Genomic DNA, 25234 nt, shown 5'->3' on the forward strand with positions numbered 1-25234 from the left:
TGGAGTGATTGACAGAGCCTTGCTGGCCCCCGTGGCTGAGCACTTAAGCGGTGCAGGCTCATCCAGGCAGCTCTGCCGCCTGCTCCCTTTGTTATTTTTGGGTATCCAGGGGATTAGCACGGCTCATGGAGGATAATAAGGAGCGGATCACGGGGCGGCACAAAGGCGAGCGCCCGCCGCAGGCTCCCTTCCCCATCCGCTCCTCCCACCCCAAAGCGGAGAGGAGACAGCAAGGTCACCCCGAAACACCTGCAGCTGGGGATGTTCCATCCTTCTCCTGCCTCCCAGGGGCAGGCAGGCTGCGCTCCCCGCCCGTGGTGACTCGGTGGCGGCGCCGAGCTGAAGCGGAGCGCCGGGGCGCTGGAGCGGAAAAGTGTTAAATGCACAGCTTGGGCACATGAAATATTTATCCTGCAAACGGGCTGGCTCTGGCTCTGGCTGTCAGAGGAGGGCTGCACTGGGGTGCTGCCCTTGCCATGGGGCTGTGGCAGGGCTGGTGGCTCGCTTGTCCCCGTGCAGGGGTCAAGGCTGGGGTCTCCAGCTCTTGGGATGCAGCCGCATCCCTGCCCAACCCACCCGTGCACAGCCTTAACTCTGCCCCCCATCCCTCAGGTTTGTGGCAGGGAGGGGACAAATGTGGCAGCCCCACGTGCACAAACCTCTCTGGGTGTTCCTCACCCCAAAATCCCCCGGGGCTGGAGCGCTGCCAGCTCTCCGGTGGCAGTGCCAGCTCCTCACCTCGGTGCTCTCCTCTCCTGCAGGCTGGGATCGAGCCGCCACGAGCCGAGCAGCCGGGAGCCAGGGCAGCACTTTGGCGGGCCGCCACCCCTCATCTCCCCCAAACCCCAGCACCATCCCGTCACCACGTCCCTCTGGAACCCCGTCTCGCTGATGGAGAGCCCCCCCGACCCTCCGCGGCGCCTCCCCGAGCCCCACGCCCTCCACAGCCACCCAGCACCCTTCGAGCCCGGCCGCCAGGGCATCCCGCTGGTGAAGGTGGAGAGGGTCTTCTGCCCCGAGAAGCTGGAGGAGGGGCCGAGGAAGAGGGACACTCTGGAGAAATACCCGCCGGGACGGGAGCCCGGCGCCCCGGAGCACGGGGCTTTCACCCACACGCCCTTCCTAGCTGAGCTGGAAAAGTCCACTCAGAGCATCCTGAGCCAGCAGAGAGCCCCAGCCACGCCGTTCCCCGAGCCCAGCAAGCCCAGCTCACCCTACCGGCTCCCCCAGCCCCGCGCCCAGGACCCCATGTACATCTACGACGAGTTCGTGCAGCAGCACCGCAGGCTGGTCAGCAAACTGGACCTGGAGGAGCGCCGGCGGCGGGAGGCCCGGGAGAAAGGTGGGGGAGCAGGGATTTCCCCCCCGGCAGCGGGGCCTGGCTGGGGTCTCCCAGGAATGCCGACGTTCCCACATCCGAGCGCTTCGGCAAACCCTGCGCTCCAGACGTGCCCCATTAATAAATGATGAGCTGGAGCTAATAAGAGGGTTTTAAATATTGATGGGGCTGCTGGAGCAGGGATGGGAACTGCGGTGAGGAGGAGATGGAAAGCTGGGAGGGGCTGGAATTGTTGTCCCCACTCCAGTGGGATGGGGGCTGAGCCACAGCTTCGCTAGCCTGTGCCCCACTGACCCCCTGATCCCCCGCCACCCATCCCACAGCGATGGGCCATCCCCTCCAAGGTCCCACAGCTGTTGGAGAGGGGACAGGGCTCCCCCCCACCCTGCTGGGCCCCATATTGGACCCACATCCCTTCTGACATCCTACCCTGCTGCACCCCCATCCCCAGCGGGTTTCCCCTGTGTCCCAGAAGATTCCCAAGGTGTCCCCAGCCTCATGCCAGCCTCTCCCCATGCCCAGGGTACTACTACGACCTGGATGACTCCTGTGACGACAGCGACGAGGAGGAGGTGCGGGCCCATCTCCGCTGCGTGGCTGAGCAGCCCCCGCTGAAGCTGGACACGTCCTCTGAGGTACTGGGGCCACCCCCTGTCCCCTCTCTGTCCCCTCCCTGTCCCCTGGGGGAGCAGCCCCTCCTTTACACCAGTTCTCAGTGCCCAATGCAGCCACCATCACCACATATCTGCAGAGGAACCAGGGAGTTTGAGATGGGGTGATGAGGATGGGGAGGGAGATGGGTAATGGAAATGGGGATGGAAATGAGGGTGGAAATGGAAATGGTTGTAAGGGTGAGCATGGAATGGGAATGGGAGTGGGATGAGGATGAGGAATGAAAATGAAGAGAATGGGGATGGGGAGTGGAGATGAGAATGGGGATGGGAATGGGAATGGAGATGGGGATCACAACAGAGGTGAGGGTGGGCATGAGGATGGGAATAGGAATGAAGATGAGACAATGCGCATGGGGATAAGACGAGGACGAGGCATGACCCTGCTCTGCTCTCCCCCGGGCCGCCCCAGAAGCTGGAGTTCCTGCAGCTCTTCGGCCTGACCACGCAGCAGCAGAAGGAGGAACTGCTGAGCCAGAAGCGGCGCAAGCGGCGGCGGATGCTGCGGGAGCGCAGCCCGTCCCCGCCCACGGTGCAGAACAAGCGCCGCACGCCCTCGCCGCGCCTGCCGCTCTCCACCCGCTACAGCCCCGACGAGATGAACAACAGCCCCAACTTCGAGGAGAAGAAGCGCTTCCTCACCATCTTCAACCTCACGCACATCAGCGCCGAGAAGAGGAAAGGTAACAGCCACGCCCCGCGCACGCCCGGGTCTGGGGGTGCCCTGGGGGATCTGCCTGGGGCCCTGAGCTGGCTCTGCTGAGCAGAGGCTACACTAAACCTCAGCTTCCCATGCTGCAGACAAGGAGAAGCTGGTGGAGATGCTGCAGGCCATGAAGCAGAAGACCACGCCGGCCGCCGTAGTGGTGAAGAGCTCCCCGCGGGACAGCCCCGGTGCCCCCAGCACTGGTAAGCGCCCCGAGTCCTTCCCTGGGTCTGGGTTGAGGGGCACAGCTTTGCCTGGAGGGTTGCAGAGTCCTGGTTGCAACCAACTGCTGCTCCTCTTCCCAAAGAGCCTCCGGTGCCGCCGCTCCTGCTGGACCTGGATAAACCCGTGGGCATCGCCGTCTCCGTGCCGGAGGGGCCGAAGGCAGCAGAAGCCTCCAGGCTGGAGCAGCTGAGAGCCCAGGAGCCAGCGAGGCCCAAGGAGTCGGGCACGGCGCCGGAGAAGCCCCGGCTGAGCGATGGGCACCCCGGGAAGAAGGCTCTGAGCATCCTCAGCTACGTCAGGGGGCCCCTCCCCAAGGACATCCCGGTGCCGCTGTCCCACAGCATGAACGGCAAGAGCAAGCCCTGGGAGCCCTTCATTGCCGAGGAGTTCGCTCACCAGTTCCACGAGTCGGTGCTGCAGTCCACGCAGAAAGCACTGCAGAAGCACAAAGGTAACTGGGAGTTGTTGGGAATGATGTTTTAAAGTCACTTAAAGAACGGTCAGCAAAAGTATCAGTAAAGCCAGGTTTGGTGTAAAGCCAGTATCACGACAAAGTTCGTTGGCAAGGTTCAGTCTCCTGTTTATTAGGTGGTTAAAGCACTCTGAGGAAAAGCAAACAAAAATCCAGAGTCAATAAATAAACCCCCAAATAATCTGTGTGGAGGCTGGAGTGAGGGGAAAACAAAAGGATAAGAAAGGGTAAGGACAAAAAGGAATATGAAAGACCCTCATGTTGAGTCACAAATTTAGAGTAAACCCATGTGCTAAACTGAGGCTGGACTTGATCAACAGGTTATGTTTAAAGGCCCGACAACACTTAACTTAAACTGAACAACATTTTAACTTAATTGATAACTTAAACAATTTAGCAAGGGATTCATATAGAATTTACTGTACCACACAACAGTAACTTCTTTACATGCCTAACATACAAATCTAAAGTACTTAAGAATCCAGGAGAGTAATATTCTGCACTGAGTGCTACATTAGGTCCTTGAACCCCTCCAGGGATGGGGACTCCATCATCTCTCAGAGCAGCTCCTTCCAGTGTTTAACAACCCTGCCAATCAAGAAATTCCCCTGATGTCCAGAAGGAGAAGCAGGGATTTAGGAAGCTGGTGGGGTCTTGGGATATCACCCCATTGTACCCCTCCAGGGTTTGACACTGGCAGCCTCACTGCTGGAGCATCCCATGAGCTCATTGCTGAAGCTAAAAATGAGGGATAACACAGCTCCAAAGCCTCCAAACTCAGTCGAGTGACTGAAATAAATAAAACCACTTTGGTGTGCGAAGAGATAAAAACCCACAGAAGTTGCTGTAATCCCCCTAAAAATCTGGGAAGGGTGGGAATGAATGCCTTGAGACGGCCATGGGGCTGACTGTGGCTGCCCACAGGGGGGACAGTGGAGCAGAACCACAAGCTGGACACCTCCATCCACTACAACATCCCGGAGCTGCAGGCGTCCAGCCGCCTGGCCGGGCCCCCGCACAACGGCACGGCCGAGGGGCCACTGCGGCCACTGCCCCCCCTGCCCCGGGACTCTGCCTCTGAGGAGGAGGAGGAGGAGGAGGAGGAAGAGGAGGAGGAGGAGGAGGACTACCCCAGGCCCAAGTGGCAAGGGATCGAGGCAATTTTTGAAGCTTACCAGGAACATATAGAAGGTAAGGGGGTGCAGGGAGGGTACAGTGCTGGTTTGTGCTTTAGTTTCCCGTGGGAGGTTGCTGCTGGGGTGGGCTGGGAAGCACTGGGGGATCTCCAGCAGTGTGGGAGCAGCATGAAAGCAACAGGCACTGTTGTTGTTTTTTGCAAGAGTTACTGTATGCATGAAAAATCTATATATTCACAGCTGCCCAATGTCCTTCCAGTGGGACCTAAAGGTTCCCCACAGGCAGTGCCAGGGTTGGGAATGTTCTGGGATGCTGGGGGCGGTCACTGCTGGCTGGGCAGAGCCTAGAGCAGGGCTGGCACCCTCCGTGGGAGGAGCTGGTGCTCAGCCCTTGTCCTTTGGGTGTTGCAGAACAAAACCTGGAGCGCCAGGTGCTGCAGACGCAGTGCCGGCGGCTGGAGGCCCAGCACTACACCCTGAGCCTGACAGCTGAGCAGCTGTCACACAGCATGGCGGTGAGTGGGGACAGCACACGTCACCTGGGCACCCATCAGCTGGGCACTCATCACATGGGCACCCATCCCCTGGGCATCCATCCCTTGGGCATTCATCCTCTGGGCACCAGGCTCTGTGGGCATTCATCCCCTGGGCATCCAACCCTCCTGGGTTCCCAGCCTTCCTGGGATCTGACCTCGAGGCACCCAATTGTCCCACAGCACATCCATTTACATGCTGTACCCATCCTGTGCAGTGGCCATTCCCTGCAATGCCCATCCTCTACGATATCCCAAACACTGCTATATTCCAAACCCTACTATATCCCAAACCCTGCAGTGCCCATCCCCTGTTATATCCCAAACACTGCTATATCCCAAACCCTGCAGTGCCCATCTTCTTCTATATCCCCAACACTGCTATGTCCCAAACCCCACTATATCCCAAACCCTGTTATATCCCAAACCCTGTTACATCCCAAATCCCGCAGTGCCTATCTCCTGCTACATCCCAAACCCTGCTATATCTCATCCCCTACTATATCCCAAACCCTGCTATATCCCATACCCTGCCGTGTCCCATACCCTGCCGTATCCCAAACTCTGCAGTACTCATTTCCTGCACTGCTCATACCCTGCTACATCCCAAACCATGCTGTATCCCAAACCCTGTAGTGCCCGTTCCCTGCAGTGCCCATCCCCTGCTATATCCTAAACCCTGCTATGTCCCAAACCCTGTAGTGCCCGTTCCCTGCACTGCCCCATCCCTTCTCTCTTGTATCCCAAACCCTGCACTGCCCCATTCCCTGCACTGCCCCATCCCTTCTCTCTTGTATCCCAAACCCTGCACTGCACCCATTCTGCACTGCCCCATCCCTTCTCTCTTGTATCCCAAACCCTGCACTGCCCCATTCCCTGCACTGCCCCTTCCCTTCTCTACCTGTTCCTTGCTGTATCCCAAACCTGCACTGCCCCATTTCCTGCAGTGCCCATCCCCTGCTATATCCCAAACCCTGCTATATCCCAAACCTTGCAGTGCCCATCTCCTTTTATATCCCAAACCCCTGCTATATCCCAAAACCTGCAGCACCCATTCTGCACTGCCCCATCCCTTCTCTCTTGTATTCTAAACCCTGCAGCACCCATACCCTGCACTGCCCCATTCCCTGCACTGCCCCATCCCCTGCACTGCCCCATCCCTTCTCTTGTATCCCAAACCCTGCACTGCCCCATCCCTTCTCTCATGTATCCCAAACCCTGCAGCACCCATTCCCTGCACTGCCCCATCCCTTCTCTTGTATCCCAAACCCTGCACTGCCCCATCCCTTCTCTGTTGTATCCCAAACCCTGCAGCACCCATTCCCTGCACTGCCCCATTCCCTGCACTGCCCCATCCCTTCTCTCATGTATCCCAAACCCTGCACTGCCCCATTCCCTGCACTGCCCCATTCCCTGCACTGCCCCATCCCTTCTCTCTTGTGTCCCAAACCCTGCACTGCCCCATCCCTTCTCTCTTGTATCCCAAACCCTGCAGCACCCATTCCCTGCACTGCCCCATCCCCTGCACTGCCCCATCCCTTCTCTCATGTATCCTAAACCCTGCACTGCCCCATTCCCTGCACTGCCCCATTCCCTGCACTGCCCCATCCCCTGCAACCCCCATTCCCATCCCCACCCCCACCTTATCCCCCCACCACCCCCTGCCCCACCAGCTGCCCAGTGCCTCTCTGACCCCTCCCCTTGGCTGCAGGAGCTGAGGAGCCAGAAGCAGAAGATGGTGTCGGAGCGGGAGCGCCTGCAAGCCGAGCTGGATCACCTGCGGAAGTGCCTTGCCTTGCCTGCAATGCAGTGGTCCAGGGGTTATTTCAAGGGGTACCCCAGGTGACGCTCCTTGGGCCAGGCCGAACATATAGTCTAGAAATAATAATCTATTTTATTACCTTGAATATTTAATATTTTTCACTGGGAGGTTTGAAGCTAAAATAATAAAAATTTAAAAAAAAAAAAAAAAAAAAAAAGCGAGACGACGACAAAAAAAAAAAAAAGACGACAAAACGAAGCGGCGACGACAGAATCGTTAATAATAAAAGGAAGAAAGCAAAAAAAAAAAAAAATTAAAAAAAAAAGAGAAATAAATAAATGGAGAATGTGCCATGCATGAAGCAAAGGGGAGCTGGGAGGAGCTGGGAGCCCACCCCACGGCCAGCAGCCCCTGGCATGTCCCCTCCTGTCCCCTCCTCGGGGGGCCACAGCTCTGAAGCGCCCCCCCCCTCCACCCACCCACACTTTTTTTTTTGTTGGTTCTTCTTTTTTTTCTAAAAAAAAAAAAAAAAATAAAATAAATAAAATAAATAGAAAAGACAGTGAAAAACTCCACAACACTAAACCCGGGGGGGCCCTGTGGGTGCTGCTGGGTTCCTGCTCCCAGCACGGCACCCCCAGCCCGGGGCTTCCCCTGGAAATGCACTTGGCTATCAAAAAATAAAGTCAATAAACTGGTTGAAGGTCCCTTTTTGTTCCTGGTTGGCGGGGAAGGGGCAGGGACACGCGTGGGGTCACTTTGTCACCCCAGTTTTGGGATGGAACAGGTGGAAAAAAGAAGAAAAAAGGTGCTTCAGCCTTGTACTGTGTATATATATTAAAAAACAACAAAGTTTTGTATGTTTTTATTGCTTTAATTATTGTTATAAAAAGCTTGCCTTTTTTTTTAAGGTGTTTCTGCTTTTTTTTTCCCCCCATTTTTCCCCCCCCTCTTTCTACCTCTCTGTTTTTATTTTCTTTCTGGTTTGTTTTTTTGGTGTTTTTTTTTTCTTTTGGCAAAAGGATTAACTCGCTTTTTAGTGTTTGTACTGCTGCTGGTCGGGCCAGAAAAGATATTGAAATGTTTTAAAAATGATTGAAACCCAGGAAAAATAAATCCCCTTTTCCTCTGGGGCAAGTCCCATCCCACCACCAGTCCCTTAGGAAGCTGAGCCCTTCCATCCTACTTTTTTTTTTTTTTTTTTTTTTTTTTTTAATTTTTACCCTTTTTCTTCACTTTCTGGGGCTTTTTCTGCTCCAGCTGGGTTGTTGTGGGTGTCAAAATGCTGGGTGGTGTCTGAGCCTTGCCCAGGCTCTGTCTGCCAAAGGAAAAATCCCAAGGAATTGTGCTGAGAGGGTGGAGGGTGAGGGATGGGTGGCATTGGGGTGTCCTTGTCCCCCCCAAAAAAATACCAAGACAATCAGAGCAGCTCTAAGGCAGTTTGGGCACAGGGAGAGGGGGTTTGTGGGGTCTCTTGGTGGCACTTTGGGGACAATCCATGTGCAGCTGTGCCTGCAGGCAGGCAGGGATGTCCTGGTGCCACCAGGGTCAGGCTTGGTGCCATTTTTAGCTAAAAAAAAACCCAAAAAAACCTGCTAAAAACCAGCTCATACCCTGCCTCCCCTCCCCCAGGGGGAAGCTTTTTATTTGATTGTTATTTTTAAATTATTTATTAGAAATTGTTTTTAATTCACCACGAGACCAGCTCACATCTCTGGGAAAAGGTGACCTCTGCTTCCTGCTTTAAATTCCCTCTTTGCACTGGCAAAGGAAAGCACTAAACCCCCCCTGCTCCCTGCTCTCTCATTGGCTTCACCAAATAAAAAAAAGCTGGGCAAGATTAAAAAGCAGAATGCCCTTGTGACAGAAATTAGTTTAATCTTTTTTAAATCCCCAATTGCCTCGCCAGCCTCTGGCCTTGCCACTGCCAGCTCTGGGCTTGGAAGGGAATTTTAACACGGTGAAATTCACTCGTGGCTCTGCTCCTTTCCCTTCCTGGGAGGGGGAAGAAGCCAGGGATGGAAAATCATTGGGAATTTATCCCTCGCCGTGCTGAGGAGCCTGGCTGGGATGCAGCCTCATCATCAGCCTGGATTTTGGTTTTTGGACCAATTTTCCCCCCGCCCCAGGGTTGTGGTGAGCATTTGTGTCCGTGCAGAATTGCTGGAGCAGCTGTGCCAGAGCCTGGAAGGAGGAAGGAGAGGAAGGCAGAGCCTGCTGGGAGCAGGTTGGATGCTGTGAAAGAAAACAAACAAAAAACAATAAACCCCAAAAAGGAGAAAAACCCAACCCTAAACATGTTCAAAGTGTACTTTGTCAGAATTAATTGTAATGTAATATATTATTTGTTGAATGTAGTAATTAGGTATTTATGAATATATTGCTGTAATTCCTGAAAACATCCCCCAAAAAAATTCCCCAAAATAAACTCTTCCTTAATGACGGCAAGGAATCCTTTCTCCATTGGGAACGCAGCCCTACCCCAGCATCCCCAGCAGCTCCTGCCGTGTGTGCTCCATCCTGGCAGTGCCAGCCCTGGGGCACAGCCCGGGCAGGAGGGCACAGGTGGCAGCAGGAGCCTGGCCCAGGTGCTCGGGGAAGGGCAGCGCTGGCACCGCGGGAGCCAGGAACAGTTACAGCAGCTGGCACCCAGCCCTGCTCGGCCAGAGCTGCCTGGATCCTGCCTGGATCCTGCTCTAAATCCCATCTGGATCCTGCCTGGATCCTGATCTAAATCCCATCTGGATCCTGCCCTGGATCCTGCCCGAGTTCTGCCTGGATCCTGCCTAAATTCTGCCCTGAATCCTGCCTGGATTCTGCCCTGGATCCTGCTCTAAATCCCATCTGGATCCTGCCTGGATCCTGCTCTAAATTCTGCCCTGGATCCTGCCTGAATTCTGCCCTGGATCCTGAGTTCTGCCTGGATCCTGCCTAAATTCTGCCCTGAATCCTGCCTGGATTCTGCCCTGGATCCTGCCTGAGTTCTGCCCTGGATCCTGCCTAAATTCTGCCTGGATCCTGCCTAAATTCTGCCATGGATGCTGCCTGAATTCTGCTCTAAATCCCATCTGGATCCTGCCCTGGATCCTGCCTGAATTCTGCCCTGGATCCCACCTTGATCCTGCCTGGATTCTGTCTGAATCCTGCCTGGATCCTACCTTGATCCTGCCTAAATTCTGCCCTGGATCCTGGCTGGATTCTGCCTAAATCCTGTCTAAATTCTGCCCTAAATCCCATCTTGATCCCGCCTGGATCCTTCCTGAATCCTGCCTGGATCCTGCCCTGGATCCTGCCCTTCCTTGCCTGTCACTACTGCAGGAAACGGGGCCAGAGCCAAAGGAGAGCTGCAGGATTTTCCAAGCACTGCTTGTGACACAGCCCAAGATTAATTTGATGCTGCTCTTCAGCTGCGATTATTTTTTTTATTACGTTATTTTTTACAGACGAGTTTCAGAGTAAAACCCCAAACATTACAAAAATAAAGATGGATGATATTCTGGTATTTCCCCACAGCCTGGTATCTGAGAGGGAAAACCATTTTCTTTTGTCCTTCTCCAAAGAGCAGATGGATCTGCTTCCCAGCTGATCTCCCCAGCAGACACCTCATTGCCAGCACATCTTCCTTTTTTTTTTTCCTTTTTTTTTTTTTTTTTTTTTTTTTTTCCCCCAAGGCTCTGAGAAAATCCATGGAAGCACCGCCTCAAAATTTATGGCTTTCAAGGCAGTGTGTGGCCTGTGCTGCCCTCAGAAGTTCCCTTGCTGAAGTACAACCTGAGAGATCCACCCAGCGAGGCTCTGGGATGCTCCGGAGCAATTCCCACCCAGCCCTGAGGGGAGATTTGAGGGCTGGGAGGTCCCTGCAGGGAGGTGGGAGCTGCTCCAGCTCTTTCCCAGCTCCCTGTCAGAAATCCTGGGAGTCGGAGCTCTCTCCAGGCTGGAGGTTAGTCCGGAGCTTGTACATGTGATCCAAGGCTTGGGTAAGGAAAGTCCCGGTGGTGTTGATCTCCATCAGGGTTAAATTATCCAGCTAAAAGAGGAAAGAACAGGGTCAAGGAGGACAAGGTACTGGGAAGCAGCTCACAGCCCACAGTTCCCTTTGGTGACACCCCAAGGGACTGACCCAGCTGCCAGCTCTGGTCAGGAGAATCACCCCAGCACCATTTCAGGAGCATTGCCCATTCCTGGGAGTGTTCAAAGGGCTTGGAGCTGCCTGGTCTAGTGGAAGGTGTGGAATGAGATCTTCAAGAGCCAACCCAAACCATTCCACTTCCATTCAGCCTCCCACAAGGTGCTGCCCCCGACCCACCAGGTTCCACCCACAGCTCCAGCGACGCTCCCACAAGGCAGGACAAGCACGGCCCAAGCCAGCCTTTTCCCAGCAGCTCATCCCTCATCCCTGGGCCCCCAGGGGCTGCTGGATCCCTGCTGGATCCCTGCTGGGATGAAGGGCTGGCCCACCTTGGCGTGAGCCTCCTGCTGGCGCACGAAGCTGTCGGCCGACAGGCGCAGCTTGGCCACGCGCGTGTCCCACGTGTCCTTCACCAGCGTCCGGATCTCGTCTGCCCTGGGGATGTTGTCAGAGGCACTGGCACAGGGGAAGGCAAGGCAGGGTCAGAGGGGTGTGTGGTTGTCTGTGGTTGTGTCACTGAGTGATGCTGTCACCATGTCACCCCTCCCAACCCCAGGCGCTCGCAGCACAGTTTGCTAAAAACCTGCTACTCCACATTAAAATCCTCTCTGCTCCTTGTCCTGCTGGGATTTCTGGGATGGTTTCCTTCCCCAGGAATGCTCAGCCCCAATGCAGCAGCTGGTTGTCACTAGAATCCTTCTGCTCTTTAATTGCCCAGCTGGTACAAGGTGCACAGAGGACCCCAAACCTGGCCAAAGTCACAGCCAGCTGGGGAAACCAAGGGCTCAGGCATGATGAAATCCCCAGCTCGGGGCTCCTGGGGCTCTATCAGGCAGAATTAAGCTGGAAGGGCTGGATGGGATGTGCCACATCACCCCATTAAGGCCATTCAGCGCTGCCATAAGGAGCTGGAGATGCAATCAATGCACACAGACAGAGCTGTCAGGGTTGCTGGAGCGTGCTGGGAAGGAGCAGCACGCCAGGAGCCTCCTCTCCAGAGGAAAAACCAGAGCTGGAATGCCCACCCTGCTTAATCGAGGGCTTAAAAAGTCAGCAGAGCCCTCGCTGAGACAAACACCAGCCAGCACATTTTACAAGTGAAATGCCTCAGCAGGCAGGAGCTCAGGCTCGGAATATCCCCGGCCTCCTGCTTCCCAGGCTGAGCAGAGAGGAGCTTTCCTCCTGAAGGAGAGCCAAGGAAGAAGCCTGGAGGCTGCTGAACAGATTGTGCTGTGGCTCCTCCAGGCCTCCACACTGAGCTGCTGCTCAGTAAAGCGGCACAGCCCCGATCAGGAGGCCACGGAACAAGCGATCCCCGAGTTCCTGAGAGGCAGAGTCACCTCCAGGGAAGTGCTGCTGTGAAATCTTGGCAGGCTGAGGGGATAAACCTCCCTCAACTCTCCCTTTCCCCACCGCCCTGCGGGGCTGCTGCCAAGCAGAGCTTGAGGAATCATCCCAGGGTGGGGAACAGCCCAGCTCAGCTCCTACTCACTAGTTCAGCAGCAGCTTGGTGAGCTCCATGTAGTAGGGGCTGGGCATTGGAGTGAAGGTGTCCTCTTTCCGCTCCTGATCCCGGATTTCCTCCAGTTTCCCTAAAAAATACATCCAGGGATGCTCAGGTTTTGCCAGGTGTGTTTTTCCCCCCTCCCCAGGAGAACCCACGTTGTTTCTGTAGGATCAGCTCAAGATGTGAGGGCAGGAAAAGGCTCCTGTGAGCAGGCACACAACCCATGGACACCTCCAAGCTCTCCCTCCTCACAGGGATTTTCCCAGGGAATTTTTGACTGCCAGGGGAAGTTCAGGTTGGACATCAGAAGGAATTCCTGGACTGAAAGGGGGATTAAACTCTGGAAGGGGCTGCCCAGGGAGGTTTGGAGTCCCCCATCCCTGGAGATGCCCAAGCAATGGCTGGATGTGGCACTCAGTGCTCTGAGCTGGGCACAAGTTGGACTTGATGAGGTTGGAGGTCTTTTCCAACCTAAAAAAATTCTGGGATTCTGTGACCTAAAGTCCCTAAAGCTGTTTCTGAACAAGCCCCACCACCCTCAGACTAAATAAAGAATCCCAGCAGTGGAACATGAGATCCTTCTCTCTCAGTTGCTTTGTGTTTCTGAATTAAGCTCCCCACTAATGATGAAAAATGGATTATTTTTAATTTCAAGTTTCCACTGCAGCCACTGAAGGCCAGAGCTGAAGCCAGAGCCTCCATCCTCACCAACATCCATCCATTCTGGGGGGATGAGCCGACACTTCTGCCTCTGCTTCAGATTAATGGCCAACCACACAGGCACTTCCACTGGCAAACCAGGATTGAAGGGACCCAGATCTCCCTGGAAAACAAATCAGGGATGAGAGGCAGGCAACAGCCAAGGCTTGGACTGCACAGAACTCGTCTGTTAATGTGGTGAGAGTTTCCAGAGGATTTGGAAAAGCCTGAGTCAAACATTTGATCCTGCATTTCCTCCTCTCGCTTCCCAGAATTCCCGCTCACACTTTTCCTCATCTCCCTCCAGAAGGAATTACACACGTTTCCAGTGCATTTTCTATTTCCAGGTGTTTCACAGGAGTTACAGCCACAAATTCCACCTCCCTGGACACGCCCAGGTTCTGGTCACTTCCAGGACAGCCGGACACTCCCAGCCAGGGCTCAGGGGCTGCACAGACCCCCCCAAAGATGTGGGGGACAGCACAGCCCCCTCCCAAACCTCCTGGGGGGCTGCACTGCCTCCTCTCCCAACCCCTCTGCTTGTCATCCCCGAATCCCTTCATCCCTCCATCCCCACCGCCCCAAATCCATCCCGATCCTTCCCCATGGCCCCCATCTCCTCCCCCTGTTCCCAAACACCCCAGAGCCATCCTAATCCCCCCAGACCCAGCACTTCAATCCCAAACCCTTAAACCCAGTTCCCCAGACCTAACCCCCTATAAACCCCCCAGACCCTGCCCCACAAACCCCCCAGATTTGTTCTCGGGCGCCCCAAGCCGTGTCCCAGCCCCGGCCCCTGCCCAGCCCGGCCCCCAGACCCCGATCAGGTGAATCCGGTCCAGGCTGAAGTTGGGCACGATGGTCACCAGCTCCTTCTCGGCCAGGAACTCCACCTCGGCCGGCTCCATGATCCCGAACCGGGATCGGACCGGGATCGCACCGGGATCGGACCGGGATGGTACCGGGATGGAACCGAGATCCGACCGGGATCACGCCGGGATCGAAATGGGATCGAACCGGGACCTCACTGGGATCGAACCGGGATCGAATCGGTTCCGGGCGGGTGCCGAGCCCGCCGCGCGCCCTCGCTCCCTATTGGCTGCGCACCCCACAGGCCCCGCCCACCCCGCCCCGCTCCCGCCTCCCGGCTCTTTTTCGCGGTCTCCGGCAGGAGGCGGGGCCTGGCTCGGCGCGGAGCGCGCTGATTGGCTGTTGCCCGCTGTTGCCGTGGCGCACGCTTCTCTGATTGGCTGTCCTGCTCTCCGCTCCGCCCCGCGATGGGAGGCCCGGATGGGGCACGGGGACCAATCGCGGCGCTCCCCGCTGGCGCTCGGCCAATCAGCGCGCGGCACTTGTTGCCGGGGCGCCGCGGGAGTGGCGCGCCCGACGCTGCTGCCCCCTGGCGGGCGGGAGCGGCAGCGCCCCGCGGGAACGCGCTGGGATGGGTGACACGGGCTGGGATGGGTGACACGGGCTGGGATGGGTGACACGGGCTGATGGGTGACATGGGCTGGGATGGGTGACACGGGCTGGGATGGGTGACACGGGCTGGGATGGGTGACACGGGCTGATGGGTGACATGGGCTGGGATGGGTGACACGGGCTGGGATGGGTGACACGGGCTGGGATGGGTGACACGGGCTGGGTAATGGGTGACACGGGCTGGGATGGGTGACCTGGGCTGGGATGGGTGACACGGGCTGGGATGGGTGACACGGGCTGGGATGGGTGACCTGGGATGGGATGGGTGACCTGGGATGGGATGGGTGACACGGGCTGATGGGTGACACGGGCTGATGGGTGACACGGGCTGGGATGGGTGACACAGGCTGATTGATGGGTGACACGGGCTGGGATGGGTGGCCTGGGCTGGGATGGGTGACCTGGGCTGGGATGGGTGACATAGGCTGTGTGTGGCTGTCCCTGGGCTGTGCCCAGGCCCTGGCAGCTGCCCCCATGTCCACAGACCAGTAGCATCTGTCTGTCTGTCTGTCTGTCTGTTCAGTGGTTCCTGTGCAGACACCCACACTCAGGCACCTGCCATCACTCGCCTGTCCCTTTCCTCTGCTCCCCATCCATCCACATCCACCATCCATCATCCATCCATCATCCATCCATCATCCATCCATCATCCATCCATCCATCCATCCATCCATCCATCCATCCACCCATCCATCCATCCATCCATCCATCATCCACCCATCCATCCATCCATCCATCCTCCCCACACCCAGCTCAGCAATGGATGATTTTTGGGGGCTGCATCCCCTTTGCAAGTCCCCATGGAAACTCTCCCTCACCAGACGAATCCACCTCTCCCCAATCCCTCTCCCAAACCACCTCGGGCACCACCCTTGGAGCAACCACAACCCTTGGGATGAGCGTCACCCCCATCCTGGGGTGCGATCCAAGCTTTGCTGACCCCCACCCCCCCCCACCACGAGGAGGGTCCCAAGCCCCCGTTCCCGGTGCAGCCCCCGGCGCCGCCGGCTCGTTCTGGGCTCGCCATGAACGTCTCCCCCACGCTGCGCCTCCCCTCGCGTGTCTTTTGCCATCTGCTGCTGTCATTAAAAAATTAAATTTCCATCTGCTTTCACACTCCCGCCTCTCCCGCCGGCTCCGGGTGCCGCCGCTCCGCGGGAAGCTTCGCCCCCGGCTCCCTGCGGGACGCGCCCGCTCCGCCGGGACGCGGGCGGTGATGCCGAGCTCATCTTCCCGCTGCTGCTCGCTGGAATAGATTCTTCAATCCCCGCCGGAGAAGTGGCCACCCACGGGCACGAGGGCGGCTCTGGAGTATTTTGGGGGGCACAACCCACCCCCCATGTGCCGACACAGCCAAACCGGGGGTGTGGAGCCCCAGGGGTTTTATTCATCGTGGGGGCGCTGATGGCAAAAGACACAAACCCCAGTCCTTGGTGTCCGAACCCGCCCCGTGTGTGGCTGGGAGCTGCTCCCCGCAGGCTGCGGCTCCATCCCAGCCAGGCTGGGTGTCCCCTGTGTCCCCCAGCTCAGCACTGGCTGCAGGGCGAGGGTCCCTCCCCGCGCCGCCCCTCGCGGGACAGCGTGGTGCCCGTGGGCGTGGGAGGTGTGACGATGATGGAGGGCACGTGCAGGTGCTTCTGTCCCGAGGACGCCGCCGGGGTCCCCTCGCTGCCGTTCCCGCTGCTCACACACATCTTCAAGCCTGGGGAAATTTTGGAAGCGGGGATAAAAGGAGATCAGGCACTGGGCTACAGCATCCCCCAGCTCCCCACCCTCCTCCGTGTCTAATGGAGAATCCACAGCATCTTCACATCTCCTCCCCTGGATCCACCTTGGATTTTGGGGGGTTTCATAGCTGGATCCCCCCCTTCCCCGACCACTTGCCCACCCACCCCCCCACCCGAGGGGAGCAGATCGCTTTAATCTGCTTTTTTAATCAGGAGAAAAGCCCCCGTGCGGCACAGGCGGCATCCAGGGAGGTTTCAGCTCTTCCCAAGCAGGAAAATGCCCGGAGGGGACAGACACTGATATTTTTAATCTCTTTTTAATTAAGGATAAAACCCTGCCTTATGTAAGGGAGCTGGAAAAGGGGGAGGGTCTTTGCTTTTATTTCAGACTCCAGGCTCATCTCAGGGGTCTGGAGCCATGGGGGAATATTTTGGTGCTCTGTCCTGGATTTGGGGCAGGATTGGGATTCCCTGGCTGCTTGCTTCTCCTCTTCAGTTATCCCTTGTTGGACAGGGGAGGCTGTGAGACCCCAACCCCCCCCGACCACTCCCACCCAACATCCCTGATGGAGAGAGGGGGCAGAGCTCATTTCTGGGTGGTGCATCCAACTCTCCACCACAACCAGAATCCCACAGAATTTAGGAAAAGCCAGGGAAGAGGCAGCTCTGCGTCCTAGAGAGGGATCCTCATTAAGTCCCATCCCTAACGACCCCAAGGACGATTAGCAGGAGGCAGAGGGATGCAGAGCTAATGGGAGATGCGATATCCAGCCCTCGCCCTGCGAGGCCAGCAGCACTAAAAGCTCCCACTTTGCCCCAGTGCAGACATCCCTGACGCCATTCCCAGCCTAAATCCATTAAGAAAATGAAAGTTGGGGAAGAAGCTCCTGGTTGGAGCATCCCTGGGGAGAGTGGAGCAGTGGGGGATGCTTGGGGTCAGCCTGGAGGCCAGGAGCCAGAACCCTGAGCAGCCCTTTCCTGCCTCCAAGGAAACCCACCTGATTCCTTGAGGGCTGCCCTTAACCCATGGATTCTCCAGAGCAAAGAGTGTAGAACGAGCACAGGAGTGGGGAAAATAAAGCTGGGAAATCCCCTCCGGAGTGATCCAGGTGCAACAGGTCACCCGTAGGACTTCAGAAAATTCCACCGCATTCCCAAACTCCACCAATCCCGCCCACACCCAAATCCCCTCCAGGCAGAACCATCCCTCGGGGGCCCCCCGGAGCCCCGTGCCAGGCTCACCTTTCAGGCAGGATAACTTGAGCCCCATGTTTTCATCCTCTCAGCGGGATCCAGCTCTCCAGCTCCGCCGCCGGCCCTCGCCGCTGGCGCTGGGGGAGAGAGGTGAGGGGTGGGGGAAGCGATCCTGGGAGGGAGGAAGGAGCAGGAGCTCAAAGCTCACATCCCTCCTGCGTGTCTGTGTCTACAGGAGCCCGGGCACCACAGGAAACGCGGCTGCTCGCTCGCAAAACCACCGCTGATGTCACGGCACTCCAGTGACTCAATCTGGCCCGATGAGGTTCAGGAAGAACTTTTTGGGAGGGTGGAGAAGGAGCCTGTTGGTGGGTGAGGGGTCCCAACCCAGCTTCTCCTCTCCTGGGGTCTGGGCTGAAAATATTTTGGGAAGGTTGTGAGCAGGAGGAATTGGGTTGGTTTTGGGTTGGTTCTTGCAGAGAAAACCCCGAGTCCACACAGGGAAAGAGAGGGATGCTCCAGAGCTGAGCTGGAGCTGGGATGCACTGCTGGAATTCACATCATCCTGCTCCTCTTGGGCATCCCTGATATCCCAAGAGCTTCTGGATGGATTCCCACTGGGGGACATCATCTTTTTCAAGATGCTGGAAATTATTCTGTGAAAAAAAAGTCCCCTTTATTGGGAAATCTTCACCCCTCCTCCCACCACTGCTGGGAAAAGCTTATTGGGATGAGGGTCAGTGACTCATTTTGGCTCTTCCAAGCTCTGGGCCACACAAAGAGCCAAGGAAAGCCTCTGCTCCCCCTGCCTGTCCCCTGCCTTTCCAAGAAGCCCTGAGGTGGGTTGGCAGCACCCAGCAAGGGGAAGTGAAAATTTGCTCTCTCTGCTTTTAATTCTGTATTTTTATCAGTTCCCCAGGTGCAGCCTGAGCTGTGACACCCCCTCCCAGGGCTGGGGAGTGGAGTCCTCCCCAGGACCTCACTCTGCAGCTCTCCTGGAGGCTGCCCAAATATCAGGAAATCTGTTTTGTGGCAACTCCTGTGGATTTGGGCACCTGCTGGTGGCTCACACCGCTCAGGGACAGAGGAGGGTCACGGTGGGGACACCCAGCTCTGTGCACAGGGAGTCTCCTCTGGGATCTGATGCTCTGGAATCACCCCCTGTGGCCAAACCCTTGCAGAACTCAGCAGCCCCCATCCCATGGCTGGGAGCCGGGTTCCAGCTCCAGAATTCGGGTAGAGAATTCCCCCCGGGGAGCATCCCGGCGGGATTCCTGCTGCTCGCTGCTGGGGCTCCAACTCCAGTGTGCCAGCGCCAGGCCAAAGGAATGTTTGCATCCCGACGAGTTCACGCTCCAAAAACCCCCAGACACTCATCGCAGGCGTCACTGGAGCGGGGACCGGGCTGGGGGGACACTCAGGGGAGCACTGGGGAGGGGGAAAGGGACAAAGCTCCGAGGGGGTGGCACTTACCCGATGCCCGCGGTCGCATCCCCCCTCGCAGCGCACCCCGAGGCTGGCAGGGGGTTCCCCTCGCAGGAGGGATGCAGGAGGTGGCCGCCGGCCGCCTTTGGCTTTGGCCAGCTTGGTTGGGAACCTGGTTAATCAGGTTAGCGGAGCGCCGGCTCCTCCCATCCAGCCCCCACTCCAACCCCAAGCAAAGCCCTTGGGTGATGAGGAAACGCTGCTTTACTCTCACCCCGCTGCACAAGCCAGTCCAGAGCCGGGAGATAGAGAGGAAGGAGTGCCCTGGGCTGTCAGCAAAGCCCCCGGGCATCCAACACCCCTACAAGCAGCCTGAGGGCTACCAAGTGCCCACAAATGGCCAGTGAATGTCCACACCCGGCTCTGGGAGGACCCTGAGGTCCTGATGTCAACAGACATCAACCTCCGGCAACACCTCCACCTTCTCCAGCTTGCAGGAAGGATCTTTTCCCCTTCCCAGCCCCAAACCCAGCCTGGCAGCGGGAATTGCAGCAGGAGGCAGCGGGTTCCTCACCATTCCCAGGACGAGCGCTCCGGCTCGGCTCCCACCCCGCTGGGAGGTTGCTGTGCCTCGCAGCAGCCGCCTTCTCCTGCATTAGCAGCAGCCAGAGGCTTTTCCATGTTCCCCCTCCTCCGCAATTAAGAGGCGAGGCCCCGCGCCGGCTCCTTTTCAGCCGGAGCTGAAAAGCGTCGGTTCAAACGCAGGGCGCCGGCCTGCAGGGAACGCCGGCCGCACATTAAACACCCCCCGGCTGCGGAGGGAGGGAATGGAAGGGAAGGGAAGGGAAGGAAAGCTTGGCACTTCACCCAGGCATCGGGAGAGAAGTGATGCCAGGAGTCTGGGAGGTCCCCGGTGGGATCAGAGCCACCCACCGAGCCCGGCTGGGATGGGCACGGAGGGCAGCAGGGAGAGGGAACGGGTGGTTTTGCTCCACTTTCTGCTGGTTTGGTGCTGCCATGTCTGATGAAAATCAGAAATCTGGGAAGAGCTGATTTCCTTCCCCATCTGACTTCTCAGTTTGTCAGATAACTGAGTTATTGCAAAGCTCCAGGAGCAGGGAGGGTGCCACAGGGGCAAGGCTGCAGCTCCAGCTGCAGGCACTGTCCTGGGCAGAGATGTTTGCAACCCACAGCTCCTTTTTTTCCCCTCCCAGAAAATAACAAATTGAGTGGTTTATGTGGATTTATTTCCCCTGTTCAGCTACAAAGTCCAAGAGTTAGAGACAAATCCTGAACCAGAGCCTGGCAAACTTGATCTTTCAAGATTCCATCCCAAACTCAGAGCATGCAGCATCCCATGGAGCCAGGGATCACTCCGAGGGAGCACAAATCCAGTCAGAGCAGCACAAATCCCACCTCCACCTTGAGCTGTCTCCAAAACTACCTGTTTGCTGCTGCTGGGTGAGAACAAACAGCCCCAAACCCACGAGGGCTAGAATTAGCCTGGCCTGGAACAGCAGTTGTTGCTACAACAGTGACAGAAAGTGATTGTCTTGCTGCAGCAGGGGTGGGAAACATAAACACCAGGCTGCTAAAATACCTGTGGTTAGTTCTGCGGGTGCAGCACAGCTCCAGCTGCTCTGCTGACACCTGATAGGCACAAACACAGCGTCAAACACCCTTTCCCGTCCTCCCCGGGGCTGGTGAGCAAAGCAAAAACCTTTGTGAAGGTTTAAAAGTGGGGGTTGTCCACTCTGAGGTGACAGGGAATGGCCTGGAGCCCCTCCTGGTCACTGCTGGGTGAGCAGGGTAGGGAGAGCTGAGTGCCAGGAACAGGAGCAGCCCAGTGCAGGGTCACAGCCCTTCCAGGAGCTCCTGATTCCTGTCACAAGGCTCTGAGCTGTGACCTGCTCAGCATCACGTCAGGGCAAGTGGCCAGAGCCCAGCAAGAGCCAGCTGGCCAGGGGAGGAGGAGGAGGGTGGGCTCAGGGGGTGGGGGGCACGGAGCCACCTTCACTCCCTGGGGGAAGATTCCAGAGCCGGCCAGCACTCGGCTGCCCCCTGGGGTGGTCACTGGCCGGTTTCCAGTCCTGGCTGTGTCCCTTTGGTAGCTGTGCTGCTTCCCAACCCTCCTGCTCCATCCTGCCCCGGGGCTGAAGCCCTGGTGAGAGGGTGAGGATGGAGGGCAGCCTCCCACATTCCCTCCGGGGGAAGGGCAGGGAGAGCTGATGCTTCCCAGGCGCCAGAGGAACCGCAGGGACAAGGGACGTGTTGTGCAAACACTGGCCACAAGAAAAGCTTTGGCTGGAGAGCCCGGAGAGGCTCTGCTGGCTCCCTTCAGGAGCTGCTCCTGCAAACACCAGCTGGGCTCCCCTTTCAGCAGGGAGGGGGAGGAAGCAGCTTTCTGGGTCACCGAGTGCCGGGGTCTGCTAACGCAGGTGACACGTCACCCTGGCTCGGTGCTAACCCAGCAACGAGGCCACCTCTCTCCTCCTGCCCCCGTCCCTTCTGGCCCGAGCAGGGGAAGGGGCTGCTCCCAGCCTGGCTCTGGACCTGCCCCAGAAAGGGCTTGCAGGAGCTGGGAAGTGGCAACCGGTGCCGGGAGCAGAGAAGAAACTCCCTCCCGGAGATCCAGGGTCACCCAGGGCTGGCGAGCGGGCCCGGAGGGGATGCCAGGCGTGGGGAGGGAGGAGGATGTCACGAGTGCTGAAGATGCAGCTCCGGGGGAACTGGAGCAGCTCCAGCATTGCCCAAGCACGGGCTGCTGGCAGGAGCAGCAGGAACCGCGTGGGCTGGAAGCACCCCCGGAGAAAATGCAGCGGGATGGGGCGGGAGGGGTCGGGAGGGGAGCGAGCACGTACCTGAGGCACAGAGACCCCCCGCATCCAGCACAGAGCACCTCTCCCAGCATGGATTCAGCCGGGAATCGCCGCCGGGACCCGGCCACGGCTGCCGCGCTTCCCCGCTCGCTGAGTCCAGGTTAATCTGGGCCCAGCTTTCCCTTTTATCCCTGCTGCTACAACCTCGATAGAGTTTTTTTCAATTAGGTCCATCTCTTAAGCCCCAGGGCGCATTTCTAGGAAGGGCTGTGTCGTTTCCCTGGGCCGTGCCTGGCACGGCTCCTGCCCGCATCCCGCTGAAGTGCTGCAGCCGGAGCGGCGCTGCCTGGAAGCGCTCCCGAGTGACCCCTCACCCCCAGCCCACCTACCCGGTGCTTTTAAGAGCAGAATTCCCTGCTTCCCTCATCCCAGCTCCGGCAGGCTGGCAGTGCCACACGCAGGAGCGCTGTCCCCTCTGCCAGCCCCCTGTCACCGTCCTCTCCGAGTCTGCCTCTGCTGCTTTCCACGGGAAACCAAAAGGAAGGGATGCAGCTGGGGTGTACTTTCGAAAGAGAAGGCTGGGTGAAAATGTGGTCTAAAAGCGACAGTGAAAAAAAACAAAGCAAAAGGGAAATCGATAAAGTCCTCAGCGGATCCTTGGGCACGCAGAAAGCGCTGCTGGCTGCGGGAGGGCTGGGTCAGGGCGCTGGGGGAAGCAAGGACGGGGCTGTGCTGCAGGACTGGGATGTGCGGAGGTGTTTAAGCCCAGAAGGGAATAGCAGAGCCTGGGCAGGATGGGAGAGGAGCAGCCCAGTAGGGACCAGGGTGTGGGTGCCCCAGCTCGGCTCCAGGAGCTGAATTTCACCCAAACGAGAAGCAGAGCTCACAGCCCGAGCGCATTTCCCCTCGAGGCCATTTTCCAGGCTGCACTCAGCCCACCCCACTAACAGCCTCCTCCATTAGCATTATCCCGGCTCTCCCTGGCAGTGCCCTCCTCCACCGGCATCTCCAGACGCTTCCCCGATCGCAGAGTGCAGCGATTAGGCGCCGAGCCAGCGAGCAGAGAGCCCCGGCGCTGCTTCCTGCATCTGTCACTGTCACCTCTCCTCGCCTCACCACTCGCAGAAGGAATTCTCGGGGGCAGGGGGCCGCCCCTCACGGCTGGGGTGGGCTCTGCACATCTGTCTGCAGCTGGCTCCAGCTGTGCCAGGTGATGTCTGAACCGCTCACCTGCTCCCCCGTCCAACATCAGCTCCAAGGGCTGGAGCTGTTACATCTCTGCTCACTTTCCTCGGGGAGGGAACATCCCCGGAGCAGATGGGAAGAGAGAGAATGCCAGCAGCAGGCTGCTTTGCTTGCTGGATGGGGAAAAAAACTTCCCCAAATCCTCGTATGCACACACAGAGTGATGAGCTCAGGGAGAATGTGGGGCCTGGCATTCCCTGGGAACAGAGACCTCACTCGTGAGTGCCCCAGGAACAGCTGAGCAGGGATTCCGTGGCTCCTGTCATCCATCTGCTTGTGGGGATGTTTGCCACAGTTCTGAAAAATCAGCTTGGGTGGGGAAAAGAGAATCCCACAGGCTGGGAGAGCTGGGGGTGCTCACCTGGGGAAGAGAAGGATCCAGAGAGAGCTCAGAGCCTAAAGAGGCTGGAGAGGGACTGGGGACAAGGGATGGAGGGACAGGACACAGGGAATGGCTCCCATTGCTCTTAGAAGGGATATTGGGCAGGAATTGTTTCCTGTGAGGGTGGGCAGGCCCTGGCACAGGTGCCCAGAGCAGCTGTGGCTGCCCCTGCACCCCCTGGAAGTGCCCAAGGCCAGGCTGGACAGAGCTTGGAGCACCCTGGGATAATGGAAGGTGTTCCTGCCCATGGCAGGGGGTGGAATGGGATGATTTTAAAGTCCCTTCCATCCCAAACCATTCAGAGGTTCTTTTTTCCAAGTGCTTCAGGTCGTGTGGATGAAGTAAAAAGCTGGATGTTAAAACATCTGGACAGGCAAATGTCAAATCTCCAAATTTTGGTGGATAGGGAGAAAAAAAGTTAATCCTGAAAGTCATTAATTGCTAACAAACCAAAAAAGAGTAGGACACACATTCTCAGTGCTGCCTTCCCAGGGCTGCAGCAAGAGATGCCTTTCCCCAGATTTCCTCCCCCTGAAGTTTTAAAAGGAATTACCTTGGATTCCTGTGCTGAATCCAGCGGATCAAGCAGCCAGGAAAGCAGCATTTGCTCGGGGCACATCAGCAGGAAAGGGGAACACAGCCTGACCCGAGCCCTGCAGCTTCCTCATTCTTTCAGGAAAGCCAGGGTGGCTGCCTGGATTTATGGAATTGCTGCTTTTGTCCAGCCTTCAATGCAAATAGGCCAGGGCAGATAAGATCTGCAGGTTTGTCCTCTTTGCTTAAAGCCAGCCTGGGCTTCTGCTGGTGGCAAAAAATCCTCATTTGAAAGCAAAGGGAAGATTAAAAAAAGGGGAAGACAAAGCACTAAAAGCTGCCCCCCTGCCAGCACCGTGTCCCAGGTTAGTGACAGGGAATATTCCAGCAGGTTACACTGAGGAGACAAACTCTGCCTCACAGGGGGAGCAGGATCAGCCTGAATTTGCGTATTTATGATCAAAGCTTGATTAGGAGATGCTGTTACAAAGAACAAGAAACACATTTCCCATTTCCCCTGGCTCAGGAGACCCAGCAGCTCCTTGTGACAGCCCCACACGAGGAATCTGGTTGAGATAGGATCTGCCTCTGGAAGAATGCCTCGGATTTCCCTGGGTGTTTGTACAAAGTGCTCTTCCTGCAGCCTGGGTGCTTTGCATTCTGCTCCCAGGGTGTCTTTTCCTAGAGATGTGGAGTGGAGCAGCCACTTCAATGTGTTATCTCGCTGCTTTTGGGAGCTAAATACATGTTTTCAGTCAACAAGTGAAAACATTTCCCTCTCCTGCAAGCCTGACTCAGCCTAGGGAAGGTTCTTGACTTGATGCCAATCTCTTTGGTAATCACACCTCACCCAGGCACAGCAGGGAGATAAAAAACAAAGTGTCCAAAGCTTCCTCTCCTCCTTCTGACCTCACCTCACTTCACAGCCCTGTGGAATCTCACCTGGAGGGAACTCGACAGCCTGGGGGCATCCAGGCTCTACTCCCTGATGCAAAAGGGATTTTAGCCTTGCCCCATCCTTCTCCAAGACCAGGAGTAAAACTTGGGCTTATTGACTCAAAATTCAGAGGTTGTGACATTTCCATTTTGAAATAAGCCCAGGTTGGATGGGGCTTGGAGTAACCAGGTCATGGGGAAGGTGTCCCTGCCCATGGAATGGGATGATCCTCAAGTCCCTTCCAACCCAAACTTGGCTGTGATTTTAACACCAAGACTGGAGACAGGCAGAAAGACATTTTGTGGATATT

The 25234-nt window shown here is 57.1% G+C and overlaps 3 protein-coding genes and 1 long non-coding RNA gene across 6 annotated transcripts in view; 2 read left to right on the forward strand and 2 right to left on the reverse strand.

The window, feature by feature from the left end:
- Positions 1-7754, forward strand: part of GSE1 (Gse1 coiled-coil protein) — a 98218-nt gene extending 90464 nt beyond the window's left edge. Inside the window, exons 10-17 of one of the 2 annotated variants that reach the window (XM_056500957.1) lie at positions 762-1342; positions 1862-1974; positions 2423-2693; positions 2797-2919; positions 3024-3392; positions 4338-4604; positions 4961-5064; positions 6794-7754. In XM_056500957.1, coding sequence (XP_056356932.1) covers positions 762-1342; positions 1862-1974; positions 2423-2693; positions 2797-2919; positions 3024-3392; positions 4338-4604; positions 4961-5064; positions 6794-6928 — 1963 coding nt within the window. In that variant the 3' untranslated portion in view covers positions 6929-7754. The remainder of the gene's footprint in view (positions 1-761; positions 1343-1861; positions 1975-2422; positions 2694-2796; positions 2920-3023; positions 3393-4337; positions 4605-4960; positions 5065-6793) is intronic. The other variant, XM_056500958.1, reaches the window with a different exon arrangement.
- IRF8 (interferon regulatory factor 8) overlaps positions 1-25234 on the forward strand; it is a 68154-nt gene that overhangs the window by 1733 nt on the left and 41187 nt on the right. The window lies entirely within an intron of this gene.
- GINS2 (GINS complex subunit 2) lies at positions 10132-14304 on the reverse strand. Its single transcript, XM_056500965.1, has 5 exons — positions 13998-14304; positions 13189-13303; positions 12466-12565; positions 11303-11429; positions 10132-10871 (listed from the first exon to the last, which is right to left on the reverse strand). Exons 1-5 carry the CDS (start codon positions 14085-14087, stop codon positions 10746-10748), a joined length of 558 nt encoding a protein of 185 aa, XP_056356940.1. The 5' UTR covers positions 14088-14304; the 3' UTR covers positions 10132-10745.
- On the reverse strand, positions 16027-22202 carry LOC130257968 (uncharacterized). 2 transcript variants are annotated; one of them, XR_008841415.1, is made up of 3 exons: positions 19582-19675; positions 17631-17996; positions 16027-16363 (listed from the first exon to the last, which is right to left on the reverse strand). It is a non-coding gene; the product is annotated as an uncharacterized LOC130257968 (long non-coding RNA). The 2 variants fall into 2 exon arrangements; XR_008841414.1 differs by having other exon boundaries at positions 17631-22202.

The sequence above is a fragment of the Oenanthe melanoleuca genome, chromosome 11 (assembly GCF_029582105.1).
Source record: "Oenanthe melanoleuca isolate GR-GAL-2019-014 chromosome 11, OMel1.0, whole genome shotgun sequence".
Taxonomy (NCBI): Eukaryota; Metazoa; Chordata; class Aves; order Passeriformes; family Muscicapidae; genus Oenanthe; species Oenanthe melanoleuca.